This window comes from Phymastichus coffea, unplaced genomic scaffold, assembly GCF_024137745.1.
Source record: "Phymastichus coffea isolate CEN01 unplaced genomic scaffold, Cenicafe_Pcof_1.1 PCOF00016, whole genome shotgun sequence".
Lineage (NCBI taxonomy): Eukaryota > Metazoa > Arthropoda > Insecta > Hymenoptera > Eulophidae > Phymastichus > Phymastichus coffea.
In genome coordinates this window covers 58,257-74,496 of record NW_026706827.1, presented here as the reverse complement: position 1 = coordinate 74,496, position 16,240 = coordinate 58,257, and the positions used below count along the sequence as shown (strand labels likewise).

The 16,240-nt window shown below is 31.1% G+C and overlaps 2 protein-coding genes across 5 annotated transcripts; both read right to left on the bottom strand.

The window, feature by feature from the left end:
• Positions 1 to 5,362: 5,362 nt before the first annotated feature.
• Positions 5,363 to 11,672, bottom strand: LOC131675075 (protein pygopus-like). 3 transcript variants are annotated; one of them, XM_058953917.1, is made up of 9 exons: positions 11,357 to 11,672; positions 11,010 to 11,060; positions 10,709 to 10,896; positions 10,492 to 10,618; positions 9,787 to 10,252; positions 9,474 to 9,715; positions 9,202 to 9,397; positions 8,333 to 8,661; positions 5,363 to 5,967 (listed from the first exon to the last, which is right to left on the bottom strand). In XM_058953917.1, exons 4-9 carry the CDS (start codon positions 10,510 to 10,512, stop codon positions 5,761 to 5,763), a joined length of 1,461 nt encoding a protein of 486 aa, XP_058809900.1. In that variant the 5' UTR covers positions 10,513 to 10,618; positions 10,709 to 10,896; positions 11,010 to 11,060; positions 11,357 to 11,672; the 3' UTR covers positions 5,363 to 5,760. The 3 variants fall into 3 exon arrangements, 2 of the variants coding, with proteins under 2 accessions (XP_058809900.1, XP_058809901.1); XM_058953918.1 differs by having other exon boundaries at positions 10,492 to 10,896; positions 11,357 to 11,405; positions 11,464 to 11,672; XR_009302987.1 differs by adding an exon at positions 7,178 to 7,257 and having other exon boundaries at positions 5,837 to 5,967; positions 10,492 to 10,896.
• A 598-nt stretch (positions 11,673 to 12,270) lies between these two features.
• LOC131675169 (uncharacterized) lies at positions 12,271 to 13,553 on the bottom strand. 2 transcript variants are annotated; one of them, XM_058954041.1, is made up of 4 exons: positions 13,475 to 13,553; positions 13,205 to 13,372; positions 12,849 to 12,887; positions 12,271 to 12,769 (listed from the first exon to the last, which is right to left on the bottom strand). In XM_058954041.1, the coding sequence occupies exons 1-4, from the start codon at positions 13,530 to 13,532 to the stop codon at positions 12,609 to 12,611; spliced, it is 426 nt and encodes a 141-aa protein (XP_058810024.1). In that variant the 5' UTR covers positions 13,533 to 13,553; the 3' UTR covers positions 12,271 to 12,608. The 2 variants fall into 2 exon arrangements, with proteins under 2 accessions (XP_058810024.1, XP_058810023.1); XM_058954040.1 differs by having other exon boundaries at positions 13,205 to 13,532.
• Between the last annotated feature and the right edge of the window lie 2,687 nt (positions 13,554 to 16,240).

The window sequence follows — 16,240 nt, the reverse complement described above, 5'->3', positions numbered from 1 at the left end:
TCAAAACAAAAATTACAACATTTTTGTCGTATTTATAACCGCTTGCCATTTTGAGAAAAAAATAGAAAAAATAAAAAAAAACCATTTTTGTTCTTTTCATGTACTATGCAAAGCACTTTTTTAAAAATATTTTTGATTTAGATTCAGCGAATATAAAAGCGTTTCCTTCAGAATCAGCGTCTATATTTATTGCTTTTGATCTTGGAAAATTTGAATCGTAGAAAAAAGTTTATTTGAAAGATAATGTTCTATTTTGTAAGGAAAATACGCAAAAATTTTTTCATAACCATATGAAAACATTTTTTTTCCGTCATAATATCAAGTAGCCTGATTTTTCAATATTTCATTTTTCTTCACTTTAGAAGAATAAAAATGATTGCATATATACTTGGAGCTATTTTTTTTATTGATAGACAAAATTTAATTGTTGTGATGTTCGTATCACTTATAAATAATTCAAACTCTCGTATCTAGTTGCGCTAATGAGTAAGAATTCGTTTCTAATAAATCTACTCTACTTATGTCAAATAAATTGAAAAATCAAATATATGCGAATATGGCTGAGGTTTTAAGGAAATTCAGACTATGCCCTAGTTTCTTATGGTGCGAATTGTCCTATAAGCAGAGATAAAGTTTTCTTGGGATTGGATATAATTCGGCCCAAGTTTCTTATAGCGCGAGATGTTCTATAAGTTGAGCTCGAATTATAGGAGAGGAAGTCTTGTTCAGTTAATTACAATGAGAGAAAGAACGTATGTATTAGCCAAGTTTATTCATACTCATGTGCTCACTTTGCAAGGCTAGAAGTGAATGCCAGCCTGTGCAAGACTTGTGAATCTGACGCCTAAAAAAATTTTTTAATCATATTTTTGAGTTTTCATGAGCTAAAACGTTTTCTCCCTTTTTCCGGATTATGTCTCCGCTTGAAATTTTATTTCCGGATTTTCCGTTTTTAAGAAAATTGCGAAAAAAATCGGGTGTTCGTACAGCGCGCAAAATGCATTAAACATTTTTCTCCTGTTTAAAAAGAAATAATATCGATAGCGGATGATAGCTCCTTATTCCCGGATTACGAAACAATGTTCCTTTTGTCGATTTTCTATCCAAAATTGATGAAAATGTAAAAATTAGTAATATATGCGGCAGTTAGTCGATAAAGCAGGTCAAACGTTTGCTAATCACCAGATATCCCTATATGAGTTCTACATTACGTAATTATAATAAGTAATTCAAATTCTACTCAATTAACCATTCACATTTTATGTACATATACATAAATAATTTTTTCTAAGGTTTTCTATAAGTTTGTCAACATGCCAATTTTATAAATAATATTTTAACTATATAAAATAACATAATTCTAAACAAAGTAATAAAAAAATTGAATTGACTAGTTAAAATTGAAAAAAACAATCATTGATCAAAAACTTATAGCTTAGTTTTATATTTGTTGAATTATTTAATAACGAACTTAATTTTACTTCCATTCTTCTTAACAATATAAAGTAATAATCCATTGTAGCATATTATAAAAATATTTCAATATATTGAAGTATTTTCTATATTTCAATAAGTACTTAAGTATTTTCTATGATTCAATAAGTATTGAAGTATTTTCTGTACATATATTATGAAGTATTTTCTATACTTGATTTGCGGTGAAGAAGGCAAGTCGAGCGAAGAACGGAAGATATAGACTGACCCTTCTCCTTGCTCTGCAGCCTACTGGCCTAAAGACAGCTTAACCGCTGCTTTTTCCGTATTAGGTGACCTTCAATACCCAGAAGCACTTCTCACGAGTTCTTACAGCCTCAAAGAGCCAAACTCTTGGAGCTGGCGGCTTCATGGCCATGGTAACGCTTTTACACCCATGCTCGTTTTCTCGAGCTTCGAGTAAAGTAGAAAGGGAGAGGCGCCGGGAATCAACCGATCGTTGATATTGTCGCTTCGACCTGATTAACATTCTTAATCTAATAACTCGTTATAATTTTAAGCGCTGAGGGAAATGAGACGCAAAGATATTGAGAGCAGCAACGCTTAATTATTTTACGACCGTGAAATACGACACTACAATAAATTCGAAATTTTAGGGAAAACTCACCATGTGGCGACTTCACAAACAATAATGGCTGTTTTACACATGCACCCAAGATGTGGCGGTTGACGAACGAGGACCCATCTCGAACAAAGTTAAAATTAAAAATAAATATAAAGTATAAAAGTAAAGTAAATAATTTAAAAAAAAGAAAAATTACTGTTTATTGTAGTGATTATATGGAAAGCTTAAGATATTATACGTATTTAAAAAAAGAACGTTTACTTGGATATCTTTATTAGTTTTTAAAATATAGCCTCTTAAACTTGTTTAATATAATTAATATTTTATGAATAAAATTTAGGAGGAAACGTACTTCAATATGCACAAATCTTGTGCAAAATATAAAACAAAATCCGTGACCTTGTATCTCTAGACCCATTGGAACAGCCAAGAATTACTCATATTTCGTTGATTTTTTCTAAATTAAAATAAAAGTCTTTATTTTTTACATGCAAGAATAAATAGCTTCCTGATAACATTGTAATTCATTTATATCATGTTAAGGGGTAATACTACTGTAGACCACACTTTTTGAAGGTCTTTTTTGGAATTTTTTTAAAAGAAACATAGTTTTATATTGAAAATTGGACTTAATAACTTTCTTATACATGATATTAACTACACAAAATAATTTTTTCGAAGCAATAAAAAAAAAAATGGCGGCTGCACACAGCTATGAGCGATGATAGAATTTTTAAGGAGGCCTCCATGGCCATCACTTTTTTGTCGTCATTATTCATCTGAAACACAAAATCGAAATTTTTTCTTCATGTTAGAGTTAAAAGTGAGGGAACCACGTAGCCGTTTTCAAAAATATTAAATTTTCACAAATTGGCATAAGTTTGAAAAAAATTTTGGTCTTTTTCGCTAAAAAAATCGCAAATAATCAGACGTAAATAAAAAAGTTTTCAACTTTTTCAAAAAATCCTACGTGGTTCCCTTGGAAATGATGTTTCGAAGGCTGTGTCAAAATTTGAGATTGATCGGATAAAAATTGGCTGAATAACTTTGATGGCCGTGTGGAAAAAAGTGGTTTCGAGAAAATCGCGTTTGAAGTTTGAAAATGGCGAAACTTGGTGATAACGTTAGAAATATTAACTTTTTATGATTTTTACCTTTAGTCAGCGATACCAGGGCCATAAAGTTCTACTTCCAAGCTGGCATTCTCTTGTTCTTCTTTAATCCTCGACGTTCTCAAACTCAATCGAGCCTCTCTCGCCGCGTCAGTCAATGAGCGCTCCGAGAGTGCGATACGTGTTTCGTCGAACTCCATGCAGTAATTGTAGCAGTTTTCTCCAATTGTCATATCTAATACTGTCATCACCTCCATAACGCTTGAAATTCCATCATTGAAGATACACACAGCAAGGTCCATGCAAGGTTCAGCAAGGTCCAGCAAGGTTCCATCGCCAGAAACTGTTAGTCCATTAGTTTGTCCTTTTTCAGCAGATAATTCGGCTTCCTCCTTTGCTGTTTCTTCATACTTGCATTACGCACACTCTCTGTTGCAGCAGACATCGTTTTTACAATGGAGTCGTAGCATGACTGAAACATTGGCGGAGGAATATCCATAATACCACAAAATTTTAATAATCCATTTAGTCCCACTCCTATCAAACGCATTGCCAATACTATTCTGCGGTTAATGTCGTATGCGTTTCGAATAAATGGACTATTAGGAATGCTGGCAATCACTTTATCTCTGCTGTTTTTGGCACACGTGTCGCAGACAATGTCAATTTTGAAACCGAAGCCACGTTTTGAAGATTGGAAAAACTTCACTGGTGAATGACAAATGCCACATACAAGATGATTTGACATTTCTGTAAACACTGACACAAAAGCAATAAAACAGTAAGAGAAAGTAGGGTCGACCATCGGATCACGCGTACTGTCTCTTCTCAATTTTTTTGCCGACGCACTAACTTCTTCGAAATCAGCTTCTGACTCGTAACGATTCAAAGGACGCCTCTTTCCTCTGCCTGCCTTCCGGATTGTTGATTTCGTACCTTTTTTCGTAAAAAATCCTTTTTTAGTAGGCGTCATATCGAATACAAAATTTGTGCGAGAATATTACTTTGAATCTACACACGGTGTTCGAATCAGCGTGCACAACGGTTAAACTGACGCTACACTGATACACTCACACAAATGCAGTTCAAAATTCAACTACTGACATTTGTAGGTATCTGTGTGTACTATGTACGACTAGGAATAGGTCGTTAGGGATGCCTGAGGCAGGTAAGTATTTCGGAGCGATGGGCGCGCTGCGTGAGCTTAAGCGCGCAACGGGGCGCCTAGGGTCTGATGCTCATAACTCGGGGAAAAAAATTTTTTTTGCAAAACTACTTTAGGACATTGATTTTGAGATGTTTCTCTACCATTTAAGGAAAAAAATCGATTTTTGGAAAATTTTACAATAGTGTTACCCCTTAAAATAAAGTTTAATTTTAAGGACATTAAAACTCTACGGTAATTACTGTTGAAAAAGATATATTTTTATTTATATAATTTTTGAGCAGATCTAACATAGTATAAATATATAATTTTATTTTCTAAAAGTAAAATAACTTTAAAATATTCAGCCAATAAGCTGTAAAATGTATATGTAAAAATACGCTTCTATCAAAAATCAAATTAAAACAATTCATTCGTTGCTTTTGTAGGCAAATTTATGGAAGATAAATATTATTAGTATTCAAAAAAATTACTCAAAAGCAATTATTATAATGGTTATTAGCGTGATAAAAATACAAACTCAACTGTAAGTAAAGTAGTAGTAAATTTTAAGTTGTAAATTAAGGCTGAAAGATTTCAAACATTTGAAAATAGTATACATTAATACATTTTTTAACAATGCATAGAGAACATTTTTTCTCCAGTGATAGTATATTAATAGATCCAGTGATAGATATTAATAGACATTTAATAAATCCATAAAACTCGCAGTTTTATATTTATAATATTGAGGATACTTTTATTCAAATAATTGTGAAAAGCAATATGATTTTCATTCCAAACAAAATTCAACTGTTTTGAATATAATGGTGATACCACCATAAAAAATTAGTAAAATCAATATTATATAATAAATTTACTCTTTTTAATAAATCGTATTATTAAATAATAAAAATATCTCAAAAATCGGTCATTTAATAAAAACTAAGCAAGTTTTAATATATTTAATTTCAATGTGTTTTGTAGATATTAAAATCTTTTTCAAAATAAATATATTATAAGATCTGTGACATTTAAAAGACAAAAACTTTGTTGATTTTTAATACAAAAAAAATTAGATCTTTGAATTATTACCCTTAACATAGATGTCCATTATCCATGAAAACTTGTAATATAAACTTACAATTAAAATAAATTTACATAATGTAATTATAAATGCTGAACTTAAGATGAATTTTTAAAATTCATCAGTTTTACAATAAAAATGATGCTTTTATAACAATTTATCATATATAGAGAGTTAATATAATTTCTCACAATTTGTACTTATGTATAAATAAGTGTAGCACTCAAAGCTGTGCACTTTAAAATGACGTCTAATTGTTAATAACTAATAATATCATATGTAGAATCAAAAATATGAACTCTTAAAGCTTTTTGTAAAGTGCATAGTTTGAAAAAACACAGGTGTTCAGCGGAAGGTGCTAATCGTCAAGTCCAAGACCTTTGGAAATTTCCTCGGCGGTGAGTTTCCCGCCACCTGAAGCTGGTGGACTTGGTGCTTGAGGTGGTGGTCGTGACGGAGGTGAATTATAGTCGCCGTCATGTCTGCCGTCGTAATGAGCCGTAGGTTGAGGCGCCGAATAATGCCCGCCGCTGGGCTCATCGTTGCCATACCGAGGTTTGTGCGACTATGGTCAAATGATGGTTATACACATTATATTTTTTTCTTTAGTTAAAGAGCTTTCATTAGTAGAAGCTGACACATTATTCTGTAATTTTCGCTGTAGTGCAAGCAGTTATTTGACATTTAGGGTTAGCAATATAACATCAAGTAAGTGCATTATTAAGTTAATAGTATCAATAAAATAATAATCATAAAATAATACACTATCTAAGTGCTGAGAAGCAAATACTCTTTTCTAAATATATTAGGTAGATTACTTTTTGATGTAATATTTGGAAACTGCTCGATGTTAGTACACGTTGTTGATCAAGCGTGCGCAAAGCAAGACTTTCCGCGCGTTTTTCCGCGAGACGAGAATTTCTTTCTCGAACATGTTAGACATAGTTTGTACGATACATGTTCAGGAAAAAGTTTCTCGTCTCGTGTGTCTGTCCACTCTCGTTTCGTTCGGGCGTAAATGCCAAATGAGACAAGAATCTACTTTTCCGCACTTGTATCGTAATGTACTATTATCAGCATGTGTGGAAAGCTCAGATTTTAATACCTTCGCTCGGTAAACCTTACAAGATATAAGAGTTTATACTTTCTCTATGTTAATAAACCTTCGTATGACCTCTTTACCCTTGCTTCATTCGGACACAAACGTCCACAAGAGGTTCAAATTACTTTTTCGCATTAGTATCAAAATATATTATTTTTTAATGGATAGACATGTATTGTCAAGTAAGCATTAATGATAATTCAACATCAATCTTTCTATTCCAAAAATGTTAATGAACTTCAAAAATAAATTATGTTCAAAATTTGAATAGAAGGAATGAGTTTTAAAATAAATATTTTAAATTTTTTCGTTATTATTGTTGTTTGTCGCAATAAATTTTTTCTGCTCCAAGAACTTAGGATTAATATTATTTTAGATAATATTATGTTGTAAATATAATCTCTAATTTTTTATTGTAGCAAAAAAAGAATTTTAATTCATACCAATAGTATTCCAAGACTTCTAATGTAAAAGATTGCATATGATTGACCAAAAAAAAACCATTGTGTACAAAATTAAACGCATTAAAATTGCTTAAATTATTGGAACTGTAAGCTGCATTCTCATGATCACTCAAGCTTATTTAATAAATGAAAAATACTGTAACTATTTTTTCAATTATTGTAAGCACAATTACTCTTAGTTATTATCAACAACCTTTAAAATTTTGTACCTTAAAGATTTGAAGCAGATATAGATATTTCAATATGTAGCTTACTTTTTATTGTGAAATTGTCCATTCTACTTTTCATCCTTAATAAAAAAAATTATCTATTAATGATTTCATAAATTAATAAAAAAGTTAAGAAAATTTTAAAGATAAATGCTTGTTGTAAGAGAAATAATATATAGAACAGAAGAAAAAGAAGCACGAATAAAGAATGGAAAATACACATAGTTATGTTGATACTAGTTGTATTAACATAACTATACTAGATACGTATTATTAATACATATAGTTGGATAGAAAATATTATTGAAACAATATGCAAAAATAAATAAATTTTATAAATAAAATGTGTGTTAAAGCAGACATAATTAGGCTTAAACACTTAATAGTTTTTTCGCACGCTCAGCCAACAACTTTGCATTGAAAATAGTGCATTATGATACAAGTAAACTTGCTTTGCTCGAGCGTAAGAGCTACACGAGACAAGAATCTACTTTCCCGCACTTGTACCGTAATGTACTATTCCACACGCCGCACAGTGATGGAAATCGGAAACAATTCGAGCCACGCGCCAATTTTAATGAATCCTAACAATTTTTGTGTTATTCTTCTCTAAAATTGTTCTGTTTTATGTGACTGGTGAGATAATTTCAATATCAACCCCTAGGTAGGCTAACCCACCTGACCCAGGATAGAGCGAGATCAATCAACTGTTTCTTTTTACAAAAATCTCAATTATCTGAACCACAAATAGGCTAACCAACCTGTATCATGTGAGATTTTTGTAAAAAGAAACAGTTGATTGATCTCGCTCTATCCTGGGTCAGGTGGGTTAGCCTACCTAGGGGTTGATAAGGGTGGTTATAGGGGTTGATATTGAAATTATTTCACCAGTCACATAAAACAGAAGAAATTCTTTTAGAGAAGAATAACACAACAATTGTTAGGATTCAATTAAAATTGGCGCGTGGCTCGAATTGTTTCCGATTTCCATCACTGTGCGCCGTATCGAAAAATCTATGTGAGTAGAGCAGTGAAATATGTTTTATAATTAGTAAAGCTACTCAAAGTCGTAAAATATTATGGATATTATAGAATTTTTATTCAAGCACTTGGTCTATTTCTTGACCAAATTCTTGTTTCAACTTTGTAACTTACATGTTTGGATAAGCCATCAAGTGCTGATTTGAATAAAGCTCCTCCTAAACCACTAAGTAAATCACTACCACTACTGCCAGCTTGTGAATTTTGGTTTTGTGGATAGCCTCCATAACCCCCAGATGGTTGATATTGAGGTTGTTGATGATGACCACCGCCTCCAAGGACTCCTCCAAGAATTGATCCCAGAGTTCCACCCAGAGGATCAGGTGGTGATTGTTGATTGTGATTAGAATGAGATCCTCCTCCAAGTCCACCAAGAATTGATCCCAAAGCTCCACCAAGAGGATCAGATAATGATTGCTGATTGTGAGAAGCTCCTCCTCCTCCTAAAATATTCAATGAAAATTTTCACATTTTCTCATTTTATTGTATCAAGCAAATAACATTGAAATTTTTTAATTTTACTAATGACTAAAATAATTGTTGAATACTGTTTCTAATAAAATAATTTTCTTAGTTATATCTCAAAATTATTTCAATCCTAGATAGCAACTTCATAGTCTGCAAAATTACAAGTCATTTTCACAGTTAGTTATCTTATAAATGAATCATTAGTTTAACCTTCATAATAAGTCCAGATTCCATAGTATGATGTCATGTAAGTATCATTCAAATTGGCAATTTTCTAATTTTAGATACATTCTATATTTTAAATTATTACTTTACATCTGCTTTTTTTTAATTAGTTTATAACCAAATTTAGACATTTCTCTTTAGTTTAAGATCTTATATATTGAAAGAATTAAAATAATTTATATATTATTCATTATTTCATATCATATATTGAACTAGTGAAACATTTTTTTTCTGTACATCTAATAGAATCACAAAATTATCATATCCATGCATTTAAAAATATGGCTTACCTAAAGCTCCCAAAATAGAACCTATAACATCACTTTTAGCATCTGGCGGAGGATAGCCTTGTTGTGCATGAGAATTAGATACTAAGCTGCTTGCTAAAGCTGCTCCCAAAGCACCTAATCCACCTAGACCACTTTCATTTGTTGTAGCCTGAGATCTCTCATGGTCACCTTCATTCACATGCTTCTGCTTATTTTTCTGGTAAAGCAAATATCATAATCAGTAACAAATAAAATTAGACTTTCTTGTAATAAAATTAAATTTGTAATCTAACATTATATGCATGCATCGCAGCTGCTAAACCTCCTGCTGCAACAAGTCCTCCAACTGCTAGGGCAGCTTTATCTCCAAATCCACCAAAAAGATCATCTTCTTCAGATTTCTGTGATTTTGGTCGATAGCCATAATCTTGTGGATTACTTCTGAAATCATCCTCAAAGGAAGGTGGACCACCAGGAGCACCTGGATCTGATGGAGGTCCTTGTGGATTCAATGTAGGGTACAAACCTCCAGGTGCTACAATTATTTATAAATTAATGTTACAATTTAAAAAAAAAATTATAAATCATTGTATAGATTCGGCTAACCTGGTGGACCAACATTTATAGGAGGATCAGGTATCGGACCTACTGGTTTAGGAATTGGAATTGTTTCATAGAAAATAGAACTTATTTCTACTTCACCATCAATCACTAAGTGAGTAACTTTGCTATAAGGGAATCTATGCCCAAACTCAGTAAAATGTCTCCCATTAACTGCAATTTTAAAGCATTGGTATTCGCATAGTATGATAATTTCAAAAGGTGCACTACGCTCTATCCACATAGGACCACTGTTTTCTTCAGGTCCCCAGGTCATAGATTGGATATGATTTCTAGTGATGAATCCTTCATTGAATCTTGGTGATACATGTAAAGCAATATCATCCCTTGGGTTTAAACCAGGACCTAATTGGTAATTAATAGCAAAGCGTGTTGATTCTGGAGGCACTTGTCCTTGAACTTTAACCATCTTCCCTGGAGAAAGACTCACTTCTCCAACATAAGGCAGCTCCTTGCATGCAGTAAATTATAGTCAATAGAATATTTCATATTGTTATTCAATAACGTAAGTAAAAGAAAATTCATTTGTATCAGCCGCGAAATTTAGCAACGCAAATTCTCAAACAAAATTTAATTTTCCCATCGCGCAATAAAAACAGTATTGCAGTAATAAAAGCTATTTTGGTTTTACGATTTTTTCGAATGACAATTCAAATAAATGAAGAACAATAAAAATTTTGAAAAACTTACGGGATTTATAATTGGTTCCATCTTGGGAATACTAACTCTTCAAATTCCTTCGACGTATATCCTTTTGATTAATTGCAAATGATGAGTGGACGGTGAGAATGCCAACTCTATTACACGAACACCATCACTAACATTGAAATTCTATTTACAGAAGCTGACGTCTACAATATTTGGAAGTACTATTTTGCTACACTGCAAAGTATGTATATATATATACTTATGAAACAGGTGCAGAACGAGTAAGCATATATCTAGAGGGACGGCGATTAAAAGAAATAGTTATTTCGTCTGCTAGCGCCTCTGTTGGGAATGACGTCACTTCACCTACTTTTTTGTTACATATATGATTTCATTTTCATTTCCATTGCGGCTAGATCACTAGATCTGCTGTGATAGTGAGATGCTCTAAAAAGATAAGTATAATTTGGTTGTTAATAAAAATTTTGATGAATTTCATAAATAACCTAAATCATTGTAAATTATAAATTACAATGGAGTTTTAGAATATAGAAACTCACATTCTCTTTAGTTTATTAGTTTTATTTTTTCTTTTTCTATTCTTTGGTCACCTGAAATAGAATATATAATTAAAATGAATCTTCAAAATGGATTATTTGTTTTAAAATTGAAATTTCAATTCACGTCATTTTAGTAGTTTTTTAAATAGTGTAATATAAGTTTATTTAATTTTGTTGTGATAGTATTTTATTTTGTTGGACAAACAAAAGGATAGAAATAACATGCAGTATGTAATTCAAAATTATAAAATTGTGCGGTGTATGTCACTGAGTTTTCATTTTATTATTTCATATTAAAATGTGTTCAAAATGCTTCTATCACACTTATATTTTACTCAATTACTCACTTAACGCAACTCTTTTATTAGAACCATCTCGCCCAGCTACTATATCGCACTGTAAAATAAATCGTTAGTGCAACAAATAGTTATAGACATTTTTTTCTACACCGTACAACTGTTGATTTGTGAAGGTCATAGCGGAGCGGGAGCCCCGGCTGTTGTCTGGTCCCCGCTGCTGCTGCTCGTGCCAAGTCCAAGGTCCTCGATGAGCCTTGCGCTCCAAAGTCGCGAACAAAGAAGGTTTTGCGTGAAGAAAAGATTTTTATTCACAGTCAAGAATATGTACAGCTCCGGACGCCACAGCTGTGGGCACCGTGCGTTCGGAGACGAGAAAAAGCGATAGACGCGCGGCGAAGCAAGAGTTGCTCGGCGGATTGCTGTGCTGTCTTGCGCGCCAGCTCGTATAACTTAACCCTTTGCGGGATAGTGGTAAGTATACTTACCACCTTTTTGAAATGAGATTTTCATGTATGAAGGGCTCTAATAAATCGTTGCTCACGGGGATTTTTAATATTTTATCCTTCTAATATGTTAATGAATGTATAACTATATCAAATTATCGATTTTTAGTCGCCATTTTTTAAAAACCTACCGGGTAACAGTTTTCATATTTATATTATTGTTTCAAAAATGTGTGCCGCAAAGGGTTAAAAAACACAATTTTTAATTTAATAAAAAAATACCGGCGGGATATAAAGAGTATTGTTTTACTCTTCAAAATGAGCCTGCGCGCGTTCTACGACCATTTTAGACGGTGCTGAAAACTTTAAATTTTAAATGACTTTTTTTGGCCAGAAATTTATGCATGCCACTGTTATACTACACATTTTCAGTTTCTTTTACGTTTCATTTATTTTATCAATGTTTGCCAGTAATGAAAAATAGTTTTAGAATATCAATAATGTCTGAAATTTGATTTATAACTACTTCTCTACTTGATAATAAAATTAATGTGAGGAATTACATAACAATTTTTATCCTTTGTTTTTAATTTCGTGACTCACATGTATCTCAATCACCAATTTCTAGGATATTGTTATTTACTGCTTGGAGTACTGCGCGTTCGTTGCTGTTTATTTATAACTTTATCGCACGCATAAAATATTTTTAAAGATTTTTCAGATTTTTCTTTTATTAGGTTGTAGTAGTATTGATAAAAAAACAAGTAATTGATTACTCATATTTTTTTATTATTAATATATTTTTATTTTCCTTTTACGGATGTACATGTCCATAACAAGAAATAATAAGAAAGCACCTATAAAATATTCAGGTTACTGGAAAAATTGCACAAGTCAGACTGGCAACGATTGATAGATTCTATTGTTATTTCTAGTGCTTTTGCAAGATTCTCGAAAACGTCATTTGGTACTGCCGTAGATGAACAACTCCGTATGATACGTTTGGACCCTTGCCAAGCTACATATGCACAATTTTAATATTAAGCACTTTTTCTTAAATGCAGATTAATAAGAAAGTAACAATTAAATTAACTTACTTCCAGTTAACGTTAAACATTCGTTAAAGGGGTTAATACCTGGGAAGTGATAATTATTACAATTATAAGATAAATTTACGTTCGTATGATTTTTATGTAATAAAAAGTGTTACAAGTTCCCATTGTTTCAAAAATAAATTGATATTTCTTTTATTTTAATATAATAATACTCCAGATATTAAGATTTTTAAAACGAGAAGTGTTGAATTTTTCAACAGAAGTTACAGTTTTGTTATTATTTTTAGTTGAATTTAAATTATGAATTACTTACATGTCTTCTGAAAGAAACTTATGGGAATTTTCAAAAGGACTAAATGAAATATTTCTATTTTAATAGTAAACTATAAAAAACTTACCTCGTCTTCCAGCAATGTTCGTTTGTAGCGATAGTAATGTAGTGTTTAACAGTGAAGCAGAACTTTTAGCATAAATAGAACAATGGAATGCAAAATTTTCTTTCTTAGAATATGAATCACATTCTGGATTATAGCGCGAGTCACACTGATAGCAGGAAATACTAAACGCTAAAACAATCGATGTAAAAAAGAAGAAAGTCAATATAATACTTTGAATTGCACTATATTCTATCGAATAAAATTTTTTCAAATTGTTACAATATGTGTTACCTTGATTCATCGAGTACGAAATAATGCAGAGCATTAAAAATGTCTTCGCTGCAGACATTCCGAAGAAGTAAAGAATTACTTGTGGTTGTAAAAGAATAAGTTGTCTAACAGAAATATCACAAGACCCAACAGTTTTAAACTATTTTTACGATAAGATATAACTATCTTATCGTAAAAATATAGGCTGTGATCGTTCTTGTGAGATGTAAAGGTGATAAGTGATTAGATTTATTAATTAAATTGTTACAGCTATCTGTTTCCCAGGTAACGATCTCATTGCATGAAAAATATAATGATAGATAATGATTTGATGAAATAAGATTATGAGTATTCTAAGTCAAATGATTAAATTAATATTTATTTATGCAACAGTCAAGAAATACGTGGTGCAAAACGTTTCTTTTGGTCGACAGAAATTAAACTGAATGTCTCACATCGAAGACCGTGACGTAATTTTTTTAATCGTGTTATATTACAACTGCTATCAAAGTAAAAGAAATATTTACTGATTACTATTTGCTGATCATGATGTGTTTTTACCGTATTGACAAACTATGTTTTTACCTAACTGACAAAAGATTGTTATTTTATTTTTATTTATTATTAGACAGAAAAAATTAATATTTATTTAATTAAAGTGTAATGTTCATGACAGACTATACATGTGCGGAGGAACTTTTAATTTATTCAATTTTATCTACATTACAAAACGTATGTTTATATTATAATACAATGCTAATATTGAAAGAATTCATTTATTTATAATAATATATATATTCAACAGATGTACTGAGGTGGCAATAAATAAAATTGCGAAACGTTTATAAAATAAGTGTGTAGTTTATTTATAGGGATGACTCCTAAAAATCAAGATTACTAATATTATTAAAAGAAATATTGTTAGAAAGTTCGTATCCAATGCACAATCGAAGGGTAAATAACGGCAATTATAGCAACCCCAGCGAGGGAACGTTAAGAGGCATTTATAAATACAAATTCTAAGACGCTAGTATTGTTGAACGTTTGAGGAATTTTATGTGTTATAAAATTAATGGTTTGAAAGAAAGCGAAGCTACAATGAACGTATACATGAAAATTAATCAGTAAAATATTTACTCGCAGTCGCTAAAAGCTCAATTATAACTCCAGCTCCCATTTTGGATCATAGTTTTCTTTTTTCATGACTCGCCTAACAAGTTCTGTGGTACTCAAACTTTTTGATCAATAACATACTGTATTTCTTATTGTTTCCTCTGATGTCATTTGTTCTTCAATGTTAGTAACCCAAGATGCTGATATGGAATAAATTTCATTTTTTTCTTTTAAGTGCACAATGAACCAATATTCTTCTTCCATTGGCACTGTCTCTTCTTTATTTTTTCTTTTGTTTAAACTATTACAGTTCTTGCGAACAACAGATATTTTTGTTCTTGTACAATGAAACTTAAAAAAAAATTGATGAAGAGTAAGGCGAGGATTAAAATGTAAACACCAGTAAAATTTGCAAGATTACAAAAAAAAAGAAGCTTGATAAAAACTATATCAGTGGTGGTGAATTTTTAACAGACAATGTTGAAGAAAATGAAAGTTCTAGCAATGGCTCATCAGACAGTGAAGCAAAGTCTATTTTTGAAAGTAAATATACGATTGAAAACATCTACATATTGTACAATGAAACTTAAAAACATGTGTATTTACTTTTAATCTGTAATTATAGTTTATTCATTTTTACTTTTTAGATGCATCTAACATTGACATCATATCTAAGAATAATTCAATGAAGGAAAACTCATTTGTCTTTGATCAAGAAGACGAGGAAATTCCAGACAAGGAATTGGATTATATTAACCAAAGTAAAAACAATGTTAATACTAATTCAAATAGCAAAGAAAACTGTAGTATGTTTATGCAATTATATTTCCTTTTGAATCCGTTTAAAAAATTGACAAAATGAATTGATAATTTTATTAAATTTTAATAAATTTTAAAACAGTAAAGGTAGAATATGATGTAACATTGCAAAAAAATATGAATCAACTGATACTTGTAAAAATTCTGGTGAAGCCATAGATACAAACAATGTTGACTGTAAGTATAATATGGTATATAGTATAAAGTAACTATTTTTGGAAACGAATAATATTATCTGTTCAAATTTCAGCTAAAAAAAGAGCTGGAGCATTGTGAAAATTGAAGAAACTAACGCATATCATGTCTTACCATCTTTTTGGATTTGCTTGAATTCTATAAAATGTTCATATCCTACTAGATATCTGATGATCGTCAAGAATTTTGTAAAGTTTAGACGAGTATCTAAGGAGGATGATGTTGAAGGATTATCTGAGCGTTGATTCGTACAATTCAATATTTGATATTATACTACAATATATTATATTTTGCCTCCTTGGTCCCTAAAGAAATTGACCTGTAAAATAATACAGTTATAAAATTATATTGAACAAACTAATGAACATAATAAAATTATATTAATAAATTACCGCTTTAATTGTTAAAGAATCACTCGGCAATTCTTTAAGGTTCTTGTACTTGTCGGCTTCATCTTTCAACTGATAATCGATTTCTTTTAGTTTTGAGAACTTCGTTATTGGGAAAATGTTTCTAGCTAATGGGAAGACTTGGCGTTCTCATAAAATGTAATTATTTATGTAATTAGAAAAACCATGCCGAAATAGCCACAGAAAATTTAACAATTGATAAATCCGTCGCGAGTGTCTTGACGAAAAATATTCCAAACCATGTCGAATG

Excerpts from the sequence above, each read along its gene's own strand:
- LOC131675169 (XM_058954040.1), bottom strand. The coding sequence starts at position 13,532 with ATGTCTGCAGCGAAGACATTTTTAATGCTCTGCATTATTTCGTACTCG. Across the intron at positions 12,888-13,204 it reads GAACATTGCTGGAAGACGAG|GTATTAACCCCTTTAACGAA; the intron begins GTAAGTTTTTTA and ends ATCACTTCCCAG. Across the intron at positions 12,770-12,848 it reads ATGTTTAACGTTAACTGGAA|CTTGGCAAGGGTCCAAACGT; the intron begins GTAAGTTAATTT and ends GTGCATATGTAG.
- LOC131675075 (XM_058953917.1), bottom strand. The coding sequence starts at position 10,512 with ATGGAACCAATTATAAATCCC. Across the intron at positions 10,253-10,491 it reads TGGAACCAATTATAAATCCC|GAGCTGCCTTATGTTGGAGA; the intron begins GTAAGTTTTTCA and ends ACTGCATGCAAG. Across the intron at positions 9,398-9,473 it reads CTGCGATGCATGCATATAAT|AAAAATAAGCAGAAGCATGT; the intron begins GTTAGATTACAA and ends TTGCTTTACCAG.